Raw genomic sequence first — 19,532 nt, forward strand, 5'->3', positions numbered from 1 at the left:
GGTCCTAACAAATCTTTTCTCTCACCCTAGCAGTGTTGGGCAAGATGGGGGAGGGAGGGAGAACACTTGGGTTTTGCTTCTCCCAGAAGGACACATTTCATTGTTGGTTCAAGCACAGTAGTGGAAGCTTCTGAAGTCATGCAGGAAGTTGCTGGGGCAGAACACTGAGGAGTTTTGTACCACTTTGTCTTCCCTGTTGAGCACCATCTGAGCTGTCAAACTTTGCTGCCAAGGGGGCTGAATCAACCTGCAGCACGAAATGAGTGGGGAGGTAGGAGGCCTCTGTGACACAGACTTGCAATGCTTGTTAGTTCCTAAGCTTTCCAGGACTGAGGAGACTTTCGTAATTGGTTGAGAGCAGACAGACTTTTTGGCCAATCAGACTCAGAGCCGAGGTGGGGGATCTGCTCTTCCTGCCCGCCTCTCCTCCCCCAGCTCCCCAGCTCAGATTCAATTCCCCTCCCTCCCCACCCACCCCCGCCATTTGGTGACTAAGAAGAGCTGCTGCAGGCAGGCAAACCTCGGAGCAGTTTTTAAGAGGCTGGAAGGAGACATAAGAGATTTCAGCTGCTGAATTACGAGCCCTGGGTCTACCTTGGAGACAGGACAGCCCAGAGTAACTCTCCAGAAAGGGACTTCTGGGTCATGGGGCCCAAGACACCCCCACAGCTCCCTGGGAAATGGCAAGTGCTGTGCATGTTGTCCTTGTGCTGCTGGGGCTGGGTGTCCGGGCAGCTTCGTTATTCAGTGGTGGAAGAGTCTGAGCCGGGGACGCTGGTGGGGAATGTTGCTCAGGATCTGGGCTTAAAGGTGACAGATCTGTTGAACCGCCGACTGCGGTTGGGCTCTGAGGAGAACGAGCGCTATTTTTCCCTGAGCTTGGTGAGTGGTGCTCTGGCAGTGAATCAAAAGATTGACCGTGAGAGCCTGTGTGGAGCCAGCACCAGCTGCCTGCTGCCAGTGCAGGTGGTGACTGAACACCCCCTGGAACTAATCCGTGTAGAGGTAGAGATCCTGGATCTCAATGACAACTCTCCTAGCTTTGCTGCCCCAGAGCGAGAGATACGCATCTCCGAATCGGCTGCACCTGGGACTCGATTCCCACTGGACAGTGCCCAGGATCCGGATGTGGGCACCAATACTGTGAGCTTCTATACTCTAAGCCCCAGCAGCCACTTCTCTCTGAACGTGAAGACCCTAAAAGATGGGAAACTATTCCCAGAGCTGGTGCTAGAGCAGCAGCTAGACCGTGAAACCCAGGCAAGACATCAGCTGGTGCTCACTGCTGTGGATGGGGGCACTCCGGCCCGCTCAGGGACCACCCTTATCTCTGTCATTGTGCTGGACGTCAATGACAATGCTCCAACCTTCCAGTCCTCTGTTCTGCGTGTGGGACTCCCAGAGAATGCACCCGTAGGCACACTGCTGCTCCGCCTCAATGCCACTGATCCAGATGAGGGCACCAATGGTCAACTAGGCTATTCTTTTGCGGATCACACATCGGAGGCAGTGCGGAATCTCTTTGGCCTAGACCCTAGCAGTGGAGCAATCCATGTGTTGGGTCCCATAGACTTTGAGGAATCAAGTTTCTATGAAATTCATGCAAGAGCGCGTGACCAGGGACAGCCAGCCATGGAGGGCCACTGTGTGATTCAAGTGGATGTGGGGGATGCCAATGACAACGCCCCAGAGGTGCTACTGGCCTCCTTGGTCAACCCTGTCCTGGAGAGCACATCAGTTGGCACAGTAGTGGGATTGTTTAATGTGAGGGACCGAGACTCAGGTAGCAATGGTGAAGTGAGCCTTGATGTCTCTCCGGACCTGCCATTTCAAATTAAGCCTTCTGAGAACCACTACTCACTGCTAACCAGCCAGCCTTTGGACCGAGAGACCACATCACATTATATCATTGAGCTGCAGGCCAGTGATGCTGGCTCACCTCCCCTGCACACGCATCTTATCATCAGGCTCAACATTTCAGACGTTAATGACAATGCACCTCACTTCACCCAGCAGCTCTACACTGCTTACATCCCAGAAAACCGGCCTCCAGGCTCCTTCCTCTGCACGGTGTCCGCCTTGGACCCAGACACTGGGGATAATGCCCGCCTTACCTACTCCATCATAGGGAGTCAGATTCAGGGAGCCCCAGCCTCCTCCTTTGTGTATGTCAACCCTGAGGATGGGCGGGTTTTTGCCCAGCGTACTTTTGACTACGAGTTGCTGCAGATGCTACCGATTGTGGTGGGAGTTCGAGACTCTGGTTCTCCCCCATTGCATGCCAATGCATCTCTGCATGTGTTTGTTCTGGACCAGAATGATAACGCCCCAGCTGTGCTGCATCCCCGGCCTGGTCTGGAACTCTCAGCTCCCCAGCGCCTTCCTCGCTCTGCCCCTCCTGGCTCTTTGGTCACCAAGGTGACAGCCGTGGATGCTGACGCAGGCCACAATGCATGGCTCTTCTATTCACTGTTGCCACAGTCCACAGCCCCGGGGCTGTTCCTCGTGTCTAAACATACTGGTGAGGTGCGCACAGCCCGGGCCTTACTGGAGGATGACTCTGACACCCAGCGGGTGGTGGTCCTGGTAAGGGACAATGGTGACCCTTCGCTTTCCTCTACAGCCACAGTGCTGCTGGCTCTGGAGGATGAAGACCCTGAGGAAACGCCCAAGTCCAGTGACTTCCTCACACACCCGCCTGAGCGTTCAGACCTTACCCTTTACCTCATTGTGGCCCTAGCAGCCATCAGTCTCTTATCCTTAGTCACCTTCACCTTTCTGACAGCTAAGTGCCTTCGCGGGCACGCAGACGGGGACACGGGTGGGGGGCAGTGCTGCAGGCGCCAGGAATCACCCTCCCGGGACTTCTATAAGCAGTCCAGCCCCAACCTGCAGGTGAGCTCAGATGGCACGCTCAAGTACATGGAGGTAACGCTGCGGCCCACAGACTCGCAGAGCCATTGCTACAGGACGTGCTTTTCGCCAGCCTCGGACGGCAGTGACTTCACCTTTCTAAGGCCCCTTAGCGTCCAGCAGCCCTCGGCTCTGGCCCTGGAGCCTGACGCCTTCCGGTCCCGCTCTAATACTCTGCTGGAGCGGAGCCAGGTGAGGGGCTCAGCGCCACCCGGGGCGACCCCTGGGGGCGGCGTTGGAGAAGCGGCCCACCCACATACGGGACTTTGAACTTGCATCCACACCTCTCCAGCAGGCCTGGCCTGGCTGCACTCCACCCGACTCGCAGGGCCATTCGAACTATTTGCGCGGAACCAGAGGAGTGGCAGAGGCGGGATGTGGTTGTGAGCGCCCCACGGTGGTGGTGATTGTGGGGGAGGGGAAGGGGGGCTGATCCCGTCCCCACACACAAAAGGCCAGGGCTGTACCCGCCTCTACCTAGCCAGAGCTTGTGGTGAATTTCTGGCGATTTCCGCGGGTGCCGACGTCAGGGGTGGAAGGTGGTCACGGATCAGCACTTGCGGAGAGGCTCCTAGGCGCCGGCGCGCTCTGCTGGTCTTCACGTTTGCTCCTACGTTTCTCCCCACACCCACAGTTCCCACAGTGAACTGTGACTTCACTGTTATCCTCAGCTCTTCCCCGGTCAAAGCTGTTGCATCTGTACACAAGACATAGGTGCGCGCGCAAAGGCTCCCGACTGTCCTCCCTGCAGACCACACCCACGGGCCACACCGGCGGACTGGCTCGCGCACCTCAGGTACACACCTCGCACTCAAACCTAGTCACACACACACACCCCTCGCACATTGCTTACACGCCCACCAGCTTTTACTGCCAGCCGCTCACTGCCAGCTTCACACGGGCTGTCCCGGTCCCACCCCGCTGCCGGCCTCAGGTACTCACCGCGGTGATGATCCCAGGTCACGGCCGCCCAAGTCCCGGCGAGGACTCGGGCCTCCTGGCCCCACCACCCCCTGTCCCCCGGCAGGACCCCGTTACCTCAGGGCTGGCCTGTGGCGCCTGGAGCGCGGGAACGACTGTGGGCGCTCTAGGCGCCGGACGGGCGGGACTCTATGACCCGCGGGCCCTCCGACCCCGCTGGGCCTGGGGCTCCTTAAAGGAGGGTGGCTGCTTCTCCAGCCTAGAAGCCTTGGGCGAGCCAAGCTACCCTGCGGCCCGCAGGGCACCACAGCCCAACCTGGGACAGGTGGGCAGGCCTCTATATAGGGCAGGAAGCACTGGGACCCTAATGGCACCAGCGGCCGCCTTTCTTGGGCGGGAAGTGAGACCCTGGGGTACCCGGGCTCTGGACGCGCAGAGATAGGCTTTTGGCTCCGTCGTGACCACAGCGTGCCAAGCGATGTAAGGTCAGGGTTTTGCGGGTAACCAAAGTATCTGAGATTCCGGCAAGCCTTTCCTCTGGCAAATGGAGAGCCACAGCCTCTGCCAGATGCCAGGGTGCCCTCATATGTGGGGAAAATATAATAGTAAAAAGCACAAGTTTTCACAACCCTAGGAGCTTTCACTCATCATATATGTCTATGCCCTACCCTTACACTACTGAATCAGAATTACATTTTGAAAAAAGCACTCCCAGGTGATTTAGATAGCTGGTTGAGAGCCTCACTACACACCTCCTTTGAGAGCCATGGCATCTTATTTGCTCTTCCCAACAATGTTTTTGGATAGGTATTAGTAGCCTCATCTTATAACTGAGTTTCACAGATGTCAAGTGAGTTGCTCAAGTTTACAAAGCGAATGAGAAAGAGCCTAACCCAGGTCTAACTTCAGAATGTATGCACTCAATCTCTGGGCACTTGAAACTTGTAAAACTGGAGGACAGGAGGGACAGGTTTTTGTCTGCTTAGATGGGGCAAGGGTGGGGTTCTTTCTCATTTAGGGTTATACATGTGGAGAAAGGCCTGAGGCTCAGTCTTCTTAAAGCAGCCCTCACCCTCACTGAATAAATTTGGACCCACGTCCTTATAGAGATTGTGAGTTTTGTCCAGCTCCTCTCCTCCAATCTATCATGATCCCTGCATTTCCATGTAGATTTGGCTGTGTCTAAGAATACAGTGGCTGAGGGCTGGTCATCCCACAGCAGCCCCTAAGTGGTGGCAGTGATGCCTGCTGCACTTGGGTTGCTGGATGTCTGGGGTCTGCTCCCACTGCTGCCACCTGTGACCTTAGAGTGAGTCATTTGGCAGCCCTGAGTCTTCCTTCTCCCCAGTGTAATCGGAGAGGCTCACACTTCCTCTGCTCCTGGAAGTGAGTGTGAGAATTAATTACCAGAATACACCAGAACCAGTGAGGAGATGACTCTAGGGGTGCTCCGTGAGAGTGTGTGATGGGAGAACACACCCTCTGGAAAGACAGAGACTCGGCAGGCAGTGAAGTGGCTGGCTGCAGAGCCTCACACCTTCAGCCTGGTGGGATATGGCTCCAGATCAGCCCCATGGGAGCCCTGGAGACTGAGCTGGCTCTGCCTGGAGGCTGTGGGAGCTTGATCCCTGTTGGGCTCTATCCCAACAGTCTTCTGTGTCCCAGACAGAGCAGCCTTGTTCTCTCCTCAGTCAAAAGCCATTGTCCAGCAAGGAGCTCTGTGGGTGAGAGGTGTCCTGGGGCTTGGATGCCCTGCAAAGACCCAGTCTGGCATGACTCCTAAATTAATAATGTATTTAGCTGTGGGAAGGGATCCTTGAGGGTCAAGGGCCTGGAGGAGGTATCCCTCTGAATATTTTACTGCAGAACCTGGCACCAAAAGGGTTACCCAGAGCAGCAGCCATCTTGCTGCCAGAGGATGCTTTGTTTCCAGCTGAGGGGCTCAATAAATTCATTCTAGGGCTGGTGGGGTTCTTATTTAAAAATCTCCTCTGTCACTTTTGGGGGCTTTCTCTGCACGCCTCCCCTGGTCCCACAGAAGCCAGTTTTCACTCCTTGAATCTGTGCTCAGATGTTCTGATTCTGGGGGCAGGGAGGAAGGGACTGTTAGTCTGGGGTTGCTCACTGTGGTCAGATGAAATGCTATTTTATCCCTTTGTCGTCGTGCCCCCCCACCTCAGGCATCTGAGACCTGGGGTGTATACTGTCTTTACGGATGCGTCAACCCCTCCCCCATCCCGTTTTCTTCCTCCTCCTGCAGCTTCTCTGTGCCCACTCCCTCCTTCCCTCCGGGCCTATCCCCAGGGGCTCAGGCGACATTCTGACTCTTCATGAGTATTCAGGCCCTTTCCCTCTGTTTTCTCCACAGCAAGCCCCGCCCAACACGGACTGGCGTTTCTCTCAGGCCCAGAGACCCGGCACCAGCGGGTAGGTGACTGACTCTCCAGCCCACCCTCTTTTCTGCGGCATTTTCTCTGTGATGACGTGGGAGGAGATGGGGGAGGGCTCGGCATTTGCTACAAATGGCTTCTTCTCTCAGTTTGAGATTTCAGGGGGTTTTCAGTGTATTTGGGGCTGGTACACAGACCCCAAAAGGAAGAGGCGCCTACCCTGTTTTGGAAGCTCAATTTACACACTCACCCCCTCTCACCCTACACACACCTTTTCATATCTACTGGGGGCTCAGTGGGATGAAAGGATGGTCCTAAGCTGGTCTCTTGCTGGAGAAGAGGTTCTTTTATACCCCTTAACTGCCCGTGCCCCCCTCCTCTGGGCTGGGTAGGCTCCATCCTAACTTGGGATTCAGGCAGAGAAACTCAGACAGGAGGAGGAGCAGGAGGGAGCTGTTAAGCAGCCAGCCTCCTCCAGAACCTGAAAGCAAAAGCTGAGGCAGAGGGGAAGGAGGTCAGCTTTGGGGAAGGAGGAGACAGCAAAGCTGGTGGTGGGGCTGAGGAGGGAGAGCTGCCCTTGGAAGGCAAAGGCCAGGTCTCTCTCCTCCTGCCCCTCCTCCAGGCTGCCCTTGGGCCCCTACTTGTCCTGGCCTCCCTGCCTGCAGGCCTTTTGTCTCTCCCACTCTCTTATCTCTGCATCCTTCCTGTGTCCTTCCTTGGTCTCTATCTCAGTCTGCATCTCTCCCTCTCCTTCTCTTGGTCTGTATCTCAGTTTCTGTCTTTATTGCTGCATCTGGGTCCCTACCATTTGTGTCTGCTTGTGTTGATCTGTGCCATGCACTGTGCCTGGATGGCTCAGGTGCTCAATAAATGTGGAATGAATGAATAAATGTGACTATTCCTTAGTCTTGGTCTCTGTTTCTCCTTTTCTCTCTCTCTGCCTCTCTATCTCAGTCTTTGATCTCTTCTGTCTCTCCTTTCAGCTTTTCCCAGTGTCCTGTGTTCTTCTGTCTCCAGTCTCTTCATTTCTTCATCTCTCAGTATTTCTGCTTTTCTCTGTATTCTCAGCTTCTCTGTTTTTTTCTTTGTGCCTCTTTCTCTGTATATCTCTCTGTGCTTGTCTTTTTCTACCTCTGAATCTCTTTCTCTGATTCTCTCCACTCTCTTTCCCTGTCTTTTATTGTGTCCCTCTCTTCGTCTGTCGTTTCTTTGTACTTGTGGGCCATCTAGCACACACATGCACCCCCATGCTCTCTCCCTCCCCCCTGCCCCTTACACACTAAGTCTTTGATCGCTGCCGCTGCCGCACACACACCCTCCCATCTAGCTCCAGCTGCTCAGTTCAATCCGGTATGAATTCCTACTGAGACAGGAACCCTCTGTGGGTGGGAGGAGGAAGACTTCAGCCAGAAAGGCCTTCAGTTGGTTTGAGGGGTGTAGGATGGGCTCAGGGCCAGGCCTCACAGTTAGAAGTCAGGAGTCTGGAGGAGTTCCAGGAGCCCAGGGAGAGAGAGGAAGGGTAGGGGCTTGGGCTGCCTTCCCCTGCCTGCTCACTGGCTGGCTGGGCGCTTGCTACCCACATTTCCTCAGATGCTGCAGACATGGAGCTTCTGAGCTTCTGTACCCAATCCCCTCCCACAACCAAGCCCTCAATGCCTCAAGAATGCAGGATTCCTTGCTACACAGTGGAGACTCCAGTTCCTGGGCATGCACAGTCCTGTCACTGGTATCAGGATCTCAAAACTCTTCCTAGAAAGTCCTTAGAAGGCAACAAACAAGAAGACTTGGCTGCCCTTGCCCCGCCTTAACCGCAGCTTTCCCTTCTCCCCCTGCTTGCCTTGCCAGACTTCCATAGGTTACCCATTAAGTCATTCACAGGCTCATTCATTCATTCATTCAACAAATCTTTACTGAGCATATACTATGAGCCCGGCCCTGTGAGAGTCAATGGGCTATAAGAGTGAACAAGCAGGCTAACCTTGAACTCATGGGCTTCCAGACCAGCAGAGGAGACAGACAGTTAACAACTAGTCTCACTTTTAAAATAGGGCAGTTCTAATCTGTCCTGTAGGGTCGCTATGAGTCGGAATCAACTTGACGGCACTGGGTTTTTTTTTTTTTTTTTTTCAGTTATAAATCGTAGTAAGTGCTGGGAAAAGAAGAGGGTAATATGAGTTTAATTCACAAAAGTAGAGGGGGAGGTGACATTTGAGCTGGGACCTGAAAGACAATAAGAAGTACTAGGCAGTTTGTCTCTACTTTACCCATCCCCAGCCCAGGCCACACAATGGCCCTGGAGCAGAATTCACTGATAAACCTGGGAGCCCACCAATTGCCTCTGATGTACCCTCTGGCTTGAGCTCTTTTTCCTTGCCTCAAGTACCTTTTCATCAAAGGAAAGTCTCGGTGACCTGGAATACAAGTGGTAGTTCTTGGGGAGATAAAGACTCAGGAGATACCCCTCAGTTAACTTGAGGGGGATGGGGCAGACATTTTTGATGTGGCTTAAAAGTGCCCAAGATGAAATAAGTATCAGGAGCCCAGTCCAGCAACCTCCCACCCTCATCCATTCAACAGATAGTTACTAAGCACTACTATAGGCCAGGCAGTGTACTAGGTTTAGAGAATACATAACAGACATGGCCCCTGCCCTCAAGGAGTTTACAGTGTGTTGAGGGAGACAAATACTAACCAAGTAATCACAAAAATAAAAGTAAGATTGTCACTGTTATAAGTGCTATGAAGAGTAGTACTCAGTGGTGAAAGCATATAATAGGGATTTGAGCTAGTAAGGACCAGGTAGGATGCCCAGGAGGAAATGAAATTGTGCTGAGATATGAAGAACTAATAGGAATTAACAAGGTGAAGAAAAGAGGGAAGAGCATCCCAGGTGGAGGAAGAGCATACGCAAAGACTGTGGTGAGGCCTCTTGGGATCACCAGAATGACAGGAAGTTCTTTCTTTGCTGCCATTCCAATGAGTCAATTGGAGTAAAAGGATAGAGAGAGGAGAGTTCTCTTATTCAGTTTACCCCTGCCCCCAGCCCTCCTCACCATCTTGCCCAGTGCTGTTCAGCCCAGTGTGGTTGGGCACCCCAGGTTTAGAGCAGGGCTAGTGTAGAGTTCTTCAGTAAACCCGGTTCAAGTTCAAGCCAGCACTGGGTCACACTGTCTAGTTAAGAGGGACAAATTCTGAAGCATCAAAAAGTTTCTGCCTGCCAGGTGTTCTGCCTCCTCCAACCGTTTCTCCTCAGGTCGTCCTTTTGCCCAACAGCTGTTGTCCCAAGATCTGAGCCCAGCAAGCCAGTTCTCCCTTCTCAGGCTGTATCCCAGGCCTTGCCCTGCAGCTGTTCTCGGCATCTGCACAGAGAAGTGAGCCTCCATTTGCCTTCCCCAAGCTTCCACCTTGTTCTCCTTTAATGGCTCCACACAACCCTTCCCCAACCCTGGGTCTTCTTCCATTCCGCCTCCCCTGAGACACTATCTCTTCTCTCCCTCAGTTTGGGCAGAGCCATTCAATGAACAAATAGGAACTTAATCTTTTTCTGCTTATAAAATAATACATTCTAATTATAGAAATGTGAGAAATAGAGGAAAATTTTTAGAAGAAAAATTACTCATCATTTCCAACCCAGAGAGAACCACCACTAACATTTTTTTGAGATGGAAAATTTCGAATATATACAAAAATAGAGAAAATGATATGATGAGCCTGTATGATCCCATTATCTAACTTCAACCAATGCCCTATCTAATTCCACTTGTACTCCCACCTTCATACCTCCTTGAATTATTTTGAAGCAAGTCCCAGACATCCTGTAATTTCATCTGGATCTTCATTTTTATCCTTAAAAGATAATTCGCTTTTTAAGACACATAAGCACTAAAAATAATATTAATAGTCATTCCCTAATATCATCAAATATCCAGTCTGTGTTCTCATTTCCCCAATTCATTCTCTCTCTCTCACGCGCGCGCACACACACACACACTTTTACGTTAATTTGTTTACATGTGTATCCAAATTCCGGTCCGTATTTTGTATTTTTGGTTGATATCTCTCATCTCTTAAGCTCTTTTAATGTAAAAGTTTTCCTCCATCTTTCATTTCTTTGCAATGTATTCATTGAACCATTAGTATTTTCATGTGTATCTTTTAAACTGTTTTCTTTGTACAGTCAGAAAACATGCACAGCTTCTTTATTTAAAAAAAAAAAACTGATTCACCTAAATAAATTGTTCAGAAACTTGTTTTTCACCCTTAGACTATCAAAAGCTTTTCCCCCTAGTTAACTGGTGTATTTCTTATCAGTTTTTTTTTTTAAAACAGTAATTGAGGTCATATTGTATACCAATATTGTAGCCTGATTTTTTTCTCTTGGCAATACATCATGAGAATTTCCCTATGTCAGTAAAAATTTTTCAAAAATCATTTAATTGTTGCATAATAGCCCTCATATGGACACGTGTGTGTATGTTTAAATGCCGATAGACTTTAACTACGTTAAAAACAAATACACATGTATTTACATATTAACACAACTATATCCAGGCACTGGTAGGCGATGACTTTCCCAAATTGTTCACTTTTTTGAGACTTTTATCATAGCCCAGCTTCCGGGATGTTCCCTCACATGCACACACACACACGCGGTCAACCAGAATTTGAGCTTCTTAGGGCAAGAACTATGTCTACCATCTCTTAAATCCCTGGGCCTCTCACAGGGACTAACACATAGTGAGTGCTTGGAAAATGGTCAATTAAATGTAGTCCATCTCCTTTACTTTTACTTTTTGCTCTTTCCCAAATCCTGGGAGTCTCTATACCTGCTGCTGAGGTTCTAGGACCTCATGGCTGAAGCCCAGTGTGGTGCCATGAATAATAGCATGCACTTTGGAATCAAATTAGGCCTACTTTCATGCTGCAGCTCTGCCAGTTACCAGCTATGTGACTTTGGGAAAATCTCTGAGTCTCTCTGAGCCCCTGCTGGAGAAAAGGGATAGTCATAGAATTTATCTGCAAGGTTGTTGTGAGGCTGAAATAATAGATGACTTGTATAATCCAGCCAGCCCAGAACCCTGAGAATGAAAAGCTCTCAGTAAATTGTTAAAAAAGAAGTCTCTTCCCTTCCAGTCATCTCTTGCCCAGCTGCTTGGCCTCTAGCCTTTTACCATTTCCCAAGAACCCTCCTCACAGTCCAGCCTATTGTCATTCCAAGCCCACCCTTCCATTCATCTTTATTCCATCAATACCACTACCCACCCCGCTCCCTAACCTGTGGTGTCTGACCCCTGTTGTCTACCGCACAGCCCCAAAGCTCTCCTTCCTGCTTGCTGCCCCTCCTTCTCACCTGCTCTCCCCATTTCATCCTCAAGGCCCCTTCATCTAGGCTTAAGTGCACCTACCTGGGTCCTGCACCCTTAGGTGGGCTCAGAGAAAGCTCAGGTAGGCTGCAAGTAAGGACCCCAGATTTTCAGGGAGATAGAGGTGGCTGAGGTCCATCACTGGGCTCCTGTCCTCCCAGAGGTACCCCAACCCTCTGTCCTTTCTTCACCCAGGAGCAAGAGTATGTTTAAATATTTAAATCTAATCATAACTTCCTTTTTAAAGTAATTTATTTTATTTGTTGTTATTGTTGAGAATATATACAGCAGAACATACACCAATCCAACAATTTCTACATGTATAATCCGGTGAGACAATCCCCTTTTTATATACCTCAGTGGCTTCCCAGAGCTCTTAGGATAAGACCAAAATCTTTAGTATCCATTCTGCAGCCCCAGCCCCTGACACCATCTCCTCTGTTCTAGCCACACTGACTTTGTCTTATCCTTTGAATTTGCCAATCTTCCTGCAGCCTCAGAGGTTTGAGGCATGTTATTCCCTCTGCCTGGAAATCTCTCTCACAACACTAACACCTGCTCCTGGGTAACTTAATTTTACCTCAACTTTTTATTTTGAGACGTTCCCAATCTATCAAAGAGTTGAAAGAATAGTATGATGAATACCCAAATACCCTATTTACTTAGATTATATTCACCAATTGTTAACATTTTGCACATTTGTTTTATCTTTTTCTACCTACGCCCACCCTCGCCACACACATTTTTTTCTGAACCATTTGAAAGTTGCAGACATCATAACATTGGAAATATTGCAGTATTTATTTCCTAAGAACAATAATATTCTCCTACATGACCACAAAAGAATGATCACATTTGAGGAATTTAACATTGATGTCAATAATATATAGTCCATATGCAGATTTTCACAAATGTTCTCCGCATGTCCATTTCACCTGTTCGTTTAAATCCAAGATCCAGTCAAAGGAGCAAGCATTGCATTTGGTTGTCCTGTCTCTTTTGTCTCCTTTAATCTAGATCACCCTCCCTTCCTTTTTTTTGTTTTTCCCGACAGACATTTTTAGAGTCCAGGCCAGTTGTCTTTTAAAATGTCCCACAATCTGTACTTGCTGGGTATTTCCTTTTGGTTAGATTCAAGTTACACAGTCTTGGTAAGAATCCTACGTGAGTGATATCATGTACCGCTCACTGCTCCCTTCAGGAGTCACTTAAAGTCAGGTTGTCCTGCAATCAGTGATGCTAAGTTTGTTCACTTGGTTAAAGTGGTGTCTCTAAATTATAAAGATATTTCTTAAATATATCTGGTTAATGAGTAATCTGTGGGGGATACTTGGAGACTGTGCAGTAACCTTGCACCTGATTTTAGTATTTTAGTATTCACCGATGATCCTTGCCTGAAATTGTTTTTACATGAGTGCGTAAAAAGTGGTGGTTTTCTATCACTCTTTCTACCTTTTTTTAGCTGGCATTCTTCTGCAAATCACCTGGATAATTTCTTCAGATGTAAATTTGCTGTCTTTTCCTAAGGGAAGCCTGGACTGACTGCCCCCCTAATCCTGACTAGGTCAGGACTCCCCTTATATCCTCTGGGTAGCCACTGCTCTTTGCCTTCATGGCACTTGTCACAACTGTAATTAAATAATATCAGCCTCTCAATGCAGACTGTGAATACCACGCAGATGGACTATTTCTGTCATGTTCACAGCTGTAACCCCCGTGCCTAGCACACGGTCCAGTACACAGTAAATGCTCAATAAATATTTATTGAATAAATGGACACGGAATTCCAACTCTTTCCACTTTTGAGAAGGAGAGATAAGATTCTGGCCTTTTTCTCCAACCCTAACGATTTTCGCTGTGGCTGTGTAGAGGGGGCACATGGCAGCTGTGGGCTCTGTTCAGAGTCTTAGACTGACTCCGTCTACCTGCAGATGGGGAGGCATAAGCAGGGACAGATCTTGGAAAATTGTGAAAGTCTTCATTGTGCTCACTGGCCGTGATAAAATATATTCTCTTACATACACATACACATACCCGCTCTCTCTTTTTCTCTCACATTCACATACTGTCTCATGCCTTCAAGGCAGGGGACCAGTCCTCCTGCCCTGTTGCAGCCCTCCCCCTGGTGCCAAATCCTCCTTACCTCATAGTGACCTTACCTAACTCTCCACTGCCAGTTCCATTCATCCAGGAAACAAATTTTTTTGGGAAACTTCTGTGTGCCAGACAGTGCTGGATTACTGAACAGACTGTGTGCCAGGGGTGCTTCCCCCCTCCAAAAAAACTAAAGCAATTTGATCCTTTAGACTCTAAAAAGGCATTAAAATAGTCACTATGGGAAAAATCCAAATTGGATTGGAATTCCTTACTGTTATTTTACAATTTCCTTTTTAAAAAATTTTGAATCACTTCACATTTTTTCAGTGCTTAGAGCTAAAGAAAAGTCTTGATTCATCCAGGTGCCAGGCTCTGTGCTAGGTGCTTCAGCCGGAACCAGGCAGACACAATCCCTGCTTCACAGAGCCCCATCCGGTGGAGGAGCAGACAGGGACAATAGCAATGACGCTGTGGTCAGTGCCACCACGGCGGGTGGGAGCATTCGGAGGCACCCAACCCAGCCCGGATGGGTCTAGGGACCCCCTCTGATAGATTGCATTCACTTTACCAAGGCAGGGACTGGGGGACTGGTATTCTAGGCAACAGCATCTCCCCAGGATTTGTAGCAAAAGAGAGTTTGTGGAGTTAGGGAAGTATGTCAGAAAAGAAGGTTTAAGCATAAACTGTTTGGGAGTGGGGCCAGGGTGTTCCTGTAAAATAGGATGGGTAGGTTTTTAAGACCCATGGGTTTTATCCTAAGGGCTTAGGAAGTTATTGAAGTGATCACATTTGAGTTTTAGAAATCTCTCTCTTTCACTGCTCCAGGGTCCTTGGGGCCTCCCTTGCCTTTCTCTAGTTCTGGGACAATCTCTACTATTTCCTACCCTCACTGTCCTTCAGAGAGGGTCTGATCTCCCTGGCTGCTCTCACGGAGGGCAGGCTGCCATTTATGCCTACTCTGTACCTGCAAAAGACCATGGTAAATGCAACCTAACCAGTCAAGAACTGGTCTTGGGGACTGTCTTCTGGGGATCTGGCTTCTGAGTGATTGTATAAGCCACCTCCTACCTTGCTGAAAGGAAGCAGGTCTTGGCAGTTGAGTGGGGTTGGGGTACTAGATTTGGGAGCCCTGGGAGGGGACAGGAGGGGCATGAGCTGGGCTAGCCTGCGGGACTGTGCTCACCATCTTCTCTCTCCCCAGCTCCCAAAATGGCGATGAAACCGGCACCTGGCCCAACAACCAGTTTGACACAGAAATGCTTCAAGCCATGATCTTGGCCTCTGCCAGTGGTGAGTTGTGCCAATACGTGATGTAGGAGACCAGGAGATCTGGGGCTATGGGATGCATCCCACAGCCACCACGCCCTGAGACTAGACATCAGCCTCTGTTGAGTTTTGGATCTTTTGCATGGCCCAGAGGCCCATGACTCCAGGGCATAAAGCCAGGTGAAGGAACAGCAGAGGCACTGGGGACCCTAGAATGGGCAGAGGGTAGTGAACAAGCAGAGATCCATCAAGGAGAGGTGGGGAGTAGTGGTTAAGAGCCTAGCTCTGGAGGGGACAGTATAGATTGTGTCCTAGCTCTGCCACTTACTATCCTTGTGACATTGATCAATTTACTTTATCTCTCTAAATCTCAGTTTCCTCAGGCAAGAAATGAGCTTGGTGATCTCAAAAGGTTGTTGTGAGGATTAAATGAGATGATATCATAAAGCACTTAGTGTAACGCCTGGTGCATATAAGCCCTCAATCAGTGGAAGTGGCTGTGGATGTTCCCAGCACAAAGAACACTGTATTTGAGACCTCTCCCTCTTCTCTTTTTTGCTGCTCAGAGTAGGACTTTGGTTTTCCCACTAGTCTAACAAAGAATCTCACATGCAATAGAGATTCAGCAAATGGTGGTTTTCCCTGAGGAGTCACTAGGGTCCTAAACAGGGAAGCAGAATATCACTAATAATTTAGAGCACAGGTTTTGGAGGCATGCTACCACTTAGCTGTGAATCTGTAGGCAAGTCACTAAGCTGCTCTGAGTCTCAGTTTCACCTACTGTGAAATGGGCACAATAACAACAGACCTCATTGTATTGTTGTGAGGGTCAAATGTAAGGTATAGGCTCAGGATTGGCAGAGAATAAGGGCACAATACATGATGGCTATAATTGATTATTATTTTTATTGACTTATAGGGGTGGGAGGCAAAATTAGAATAATGTTTATTAATAAGGACTAGCATCTGAAGCAGCAAATGCAGGGCTTATATGCAGGCTGGTTGAGGATTATATGAGGCTTATTGTAGAAGCTGGCATTGGCTGTATATAGTGAACTGAGAGCCTCCAGTACATCTGGAGGGCTGATGGGTAGAGAACCAGGCAAATCTTAGTAATCATCATCATCATCATCACTACTGTGTGTTGTCCTGGGCGCAGGCTAGACAAACTTTATAAGCCTCATGTCAATTAATCTTGACAGCTCTACAAAGCAGGTGTGATTATTTACATTTGACAGATGAGAGACTGGAGAATTCATTTGCCCAGGGCCTCCAGTGTTCTAACTGTAGCCTGACCCCAGTCTGACTCCTAAGCTCAGGCCCTTTCTACTAAGGTCACCATGTCTAGTTTTAGATCCAGCCTCAGTTTCCCTTTTAGCTAAAGAGATCTAGAGGCTAAACTCCTCCTAATGCCCTGGACTAGTCTGCCAGATTAGGATTGCCAGATAAAATACAGGGTGTCCAGTTAAATTTGAATTTCAGGTAAACAACAAATAAAATTTTAGTATAAGCCTGTTGCTATCAAGTCAATGCTGACTCATCACAACCCTATAGCAGTATAAGTAGGTCCCAAATATTGCACAGGACATACTATACGAAAAAGTATTCATTGTTTACCTGAAATTCAATTTTCACTGGGTGCCCTATATTTTTATTTGTTAATCTGGCAACCCTACCCCTAATCTCTGTGAGGTTGAGTGGGGCCAGGCCTGTGGTTGGTGAAGGGGCAGAGGAAGGAAGAGGTGCAGGGGTGGCCAGTCTGGCAGGCTATAATTTCAAAGAGGCCAAAACTAAGTATGGGAGAGGTGGCTGGGTCTAAGGAAATGCCAAGTCAGGATCTCAAGGAAAGTAAACAGTCAGGTATATTTAACTGTTGTGGCCTTCAGCTCTAAGGACAGGAAGCAGACTTTTTAGCCTAAATCTAGATTTTAAAAACAGAAATGGAATCAGTGTTTAATGGCCCAAAACCATCCCAGAAGGTCCCCATGGGAGCCAGGAGTCAGTGCAGGCTCACTCCCCTGTCAGGGCCCCACCCCTCTGGCCCATACAGGCCTTGACCTGGGGCTAAGCCTGGGCCCTGGGGAATGGACCCTGGGGATGGAGGTGTCAGGGTCAAGCTCCTACTCTCACTTTCACACCCACTTCCTGGCCCTGAAACCACTGAGGTTCCTGGACTCCAGCCCAGCCAGGCCTGTGGGGCTGCTGAGGGGGGAGTAAGAGGGAGAGTAAGTAAGAGCCTTGGACACTCAGAAGGCTTTTTAAATAAACATACTGGGGAGGTGTGCACTGGAGGAGGCTAAGGTTTGTAGCTCAACAGGCTGTAGTCTAGCTTGACTTGGTCTCACTGGGCTGCTTTGGAGTTGCTGCCTCAGGGCCAGGCCTGGGGTGGAAAAAGTAGAGTGGGTGGAGTTGTAGGAGAGGTTAAAGAGCTGGAAGCTGAGATTTCCTAAGAGAGGCTGGCAAAAGGACAGACGATGAGCAAGAAGGGAAAGAAGGTTGCTGCCCTTCTGTTTCTCCTTGGACTAAGGGGAGATCCTGGTCTCTGCCCAATGTGGGTCTTGTAGGTGTAGAGAGAGACCATACAGAGGTGATTCTATAGAAGGTCAAAGCTGGCAATCCAACTACCCAACTTCCCTCCACCCCACCCCTCGGACTGAGGCCTGAGTGATGCAGGGCTTTAGTTCATCAGTGGCAGAGCTGACCGACAGAATTCTTTCTGTTAACTCTGATGTCCACATCTTCTTCCCATCCTGGTTCAACCCACCCTCACCGGCTCCACCTAAGCCCTGCTGCTGGGGTGGAGGTGGGCAGCGGCTGACTGTCATTTTCACCCACTTGGGGGCACTTCTCAAAGACCCTGGGTTATGTAGGATGTAGATGGGCGTGGGCCAGGCTTGTTAACCAGTCAAGCCCTTCCCTTTCTTTTTCTGCCTCCCTTCTGTTTCTCCACATTTCCTCCTCACGCTCTTCTGTGTGTGCGCGCGCATCTCTCTCTCACTCTCAGGCGCCTCTGAGGTCTCCCCCCTAGCCCCTAAATCACTCCGGCATCCTAGCTCTTTGAAGGAGGATCTGGGCCCCTCTCCCCACTCCATTCCCAGGCTGGAAGAGGCCGACAAGAAAGGAGGGGAGGGGGCGGGGCAGCCAGGACCGGCTCCGTCCTGGAGTTAATTAGGGAAAATGGAGAAATCTCAGCGGAATGGAAGGGCTGGGGGAGAAGACCAGTCTGGGAAGGGGAGAAGGAAAGGGGCAGCTACTCCTTCCCACCTAACCCTTCTCCTGCACCCCCGAAGGCCCTCAGATCTAAGAATTTGGGGCTTGAAACCTAGGCTGTAGAAACCTGAAGGGCCGGAGTGTGGAGGCGGAGGACCGAGGCTCATCTCTCCTTTCCCTTCCCTTATACCAGTCGCCCTTTCATGCCGTTCTTTGAAGATATTTCCTGTCTCTGTTTCCCAATCCCTGGTTGGTGTCCCAGGATTACTCAGTCTCTCCGGCTTTAGTCACCCAGTCTGCCAGCTCCCAGGGTGGGGGAGGGGGGAATAGGGGGTAGAGGAAGTTGGGGGAGGGGAGCTCTTCTGTCAGCTGGGCTGGGGCTGGGCTGGGCTTGCCCGGGGCTTTAACCCTCTCACCGCCAGAGGATTTCAGGGCCTCCCGCGGTGAGCCCGGGTGAACTACGCCAGGAGTCAGAGCTTCTGTTTTTCTTCCCGTTGATTCAGCTATGGCTGCTAACCAAAACGTCGCCAGTTCGAGTCTACCTGGGGCTCCTTGGAAACCCTATGGGGCAGTTCTACTCTGGCCTATAGGGTCGCTCAGAGTCGGAATCAACTGGATGGCAACAGACTTTTTGGTTGGTTGGTTGGTTGTTTTTGACTCAGTCAAGGAGAGTGTAGGGTAGAGGTAGTGACGTGTTGTATAGTAATAATAATAATAATAATAATAATAGCAACAGCTAATATTTATTGAGCGCTTACCAAGTGCCTGGGCACTGGCAGAAGTACTGTCCAACTCAATGCTCACAAAAACTTTAGGAGGTAGGTACTTAAGTGCCTCTCAACCTTCTCAACGTTCAACTCACCTGAGGATCTTGTTGAAATGCATATTCTGAGAGTGCGTTTCTAACTAGCTCCCAGGTGGTCCTGAGCTAGGGCTGGAATTTGTCTATTTGTCTCTCTGGACCCTAGTGTCCATGGGAAGTTGGGCTGGAGGCTGTCTGTGATGTCACCTAGCTGTAACACTCTGAGCTTATGTCTACCTTGCACCTAAGATGTCTGATTCCCGGGATCATCATCCTCTCAGCCTCATAGAACATGGCTCAGTTGTATCTTCTCTCCACCTTCTTTACCCTCAGAGTCATGATAAGGTCCTCCAAGCTGGTGGTGGTGGTGGTACCGCATACACTTAGGTACACTTAGCCCTGAATCCCACTCTAACACATACTGGCTGGATGGCCTGGGGCAAGTCTTTCGCCTTCTCTGAGCCTTGGTTCCCTCATCTGTAAAGAAGAGATAAGAAGTTAAAGGTGATCACACATGTAAAAAATCTACCTCAGGGCTTGGGCACAGAATAGGCAGTCACTTGCTGTTAT

The 19,532-nt window shown here is 49.6% G+C and overlaps 1 protein-coding gene across 16 annotated transcripts in view; it reads left to right on the forward strand.

The window, feature by feature from the left end:
• The window catches only part of LOC100656652 (protocadherin gamma-C5), a 165,450-nt gene that overhangs the window by 140,070 nt on the left and 5,848 nt on the right, over positions 1–19,532 (forward strand). For 15 of the 16 annotated variants that reach the window (XM_023549918.2, XM_023549945.2, XM_023549925.2 and 12 more), the window contains 2 exons: positions 6,203–6,261; positions 14,886–14,974. In XM_023549918.2, the coding sequence (XP_023405686.2) occupies positions 6,203–6,261; positions 14,886–14,974 (148 nt within the window). Of the gene's footprint in view, positions 1–625; positions 3,106–6,202; positions 6,262–14,885; positions 14,975–19,532 lie in introns of those variants that run through there. The other variant, XM_064277330.1, reaches the window with a different exon arrangement.

Source organism: Loxodonta africana, chromosome 2 (assembly GCF_030014295.1).
Source record: "Loxodonta africana isolate mLoxAfr1 chromosome 2, mLoxAfr1.hap2, whole genome shotgun sequence".
In the NCBI taxonomy this organism is placed as follows: Eukaryota; Metazoa; Chordata; class Mammalia; order Proboscidea; family Elephantidae; genus Loxodonta; species Loxodonta africana.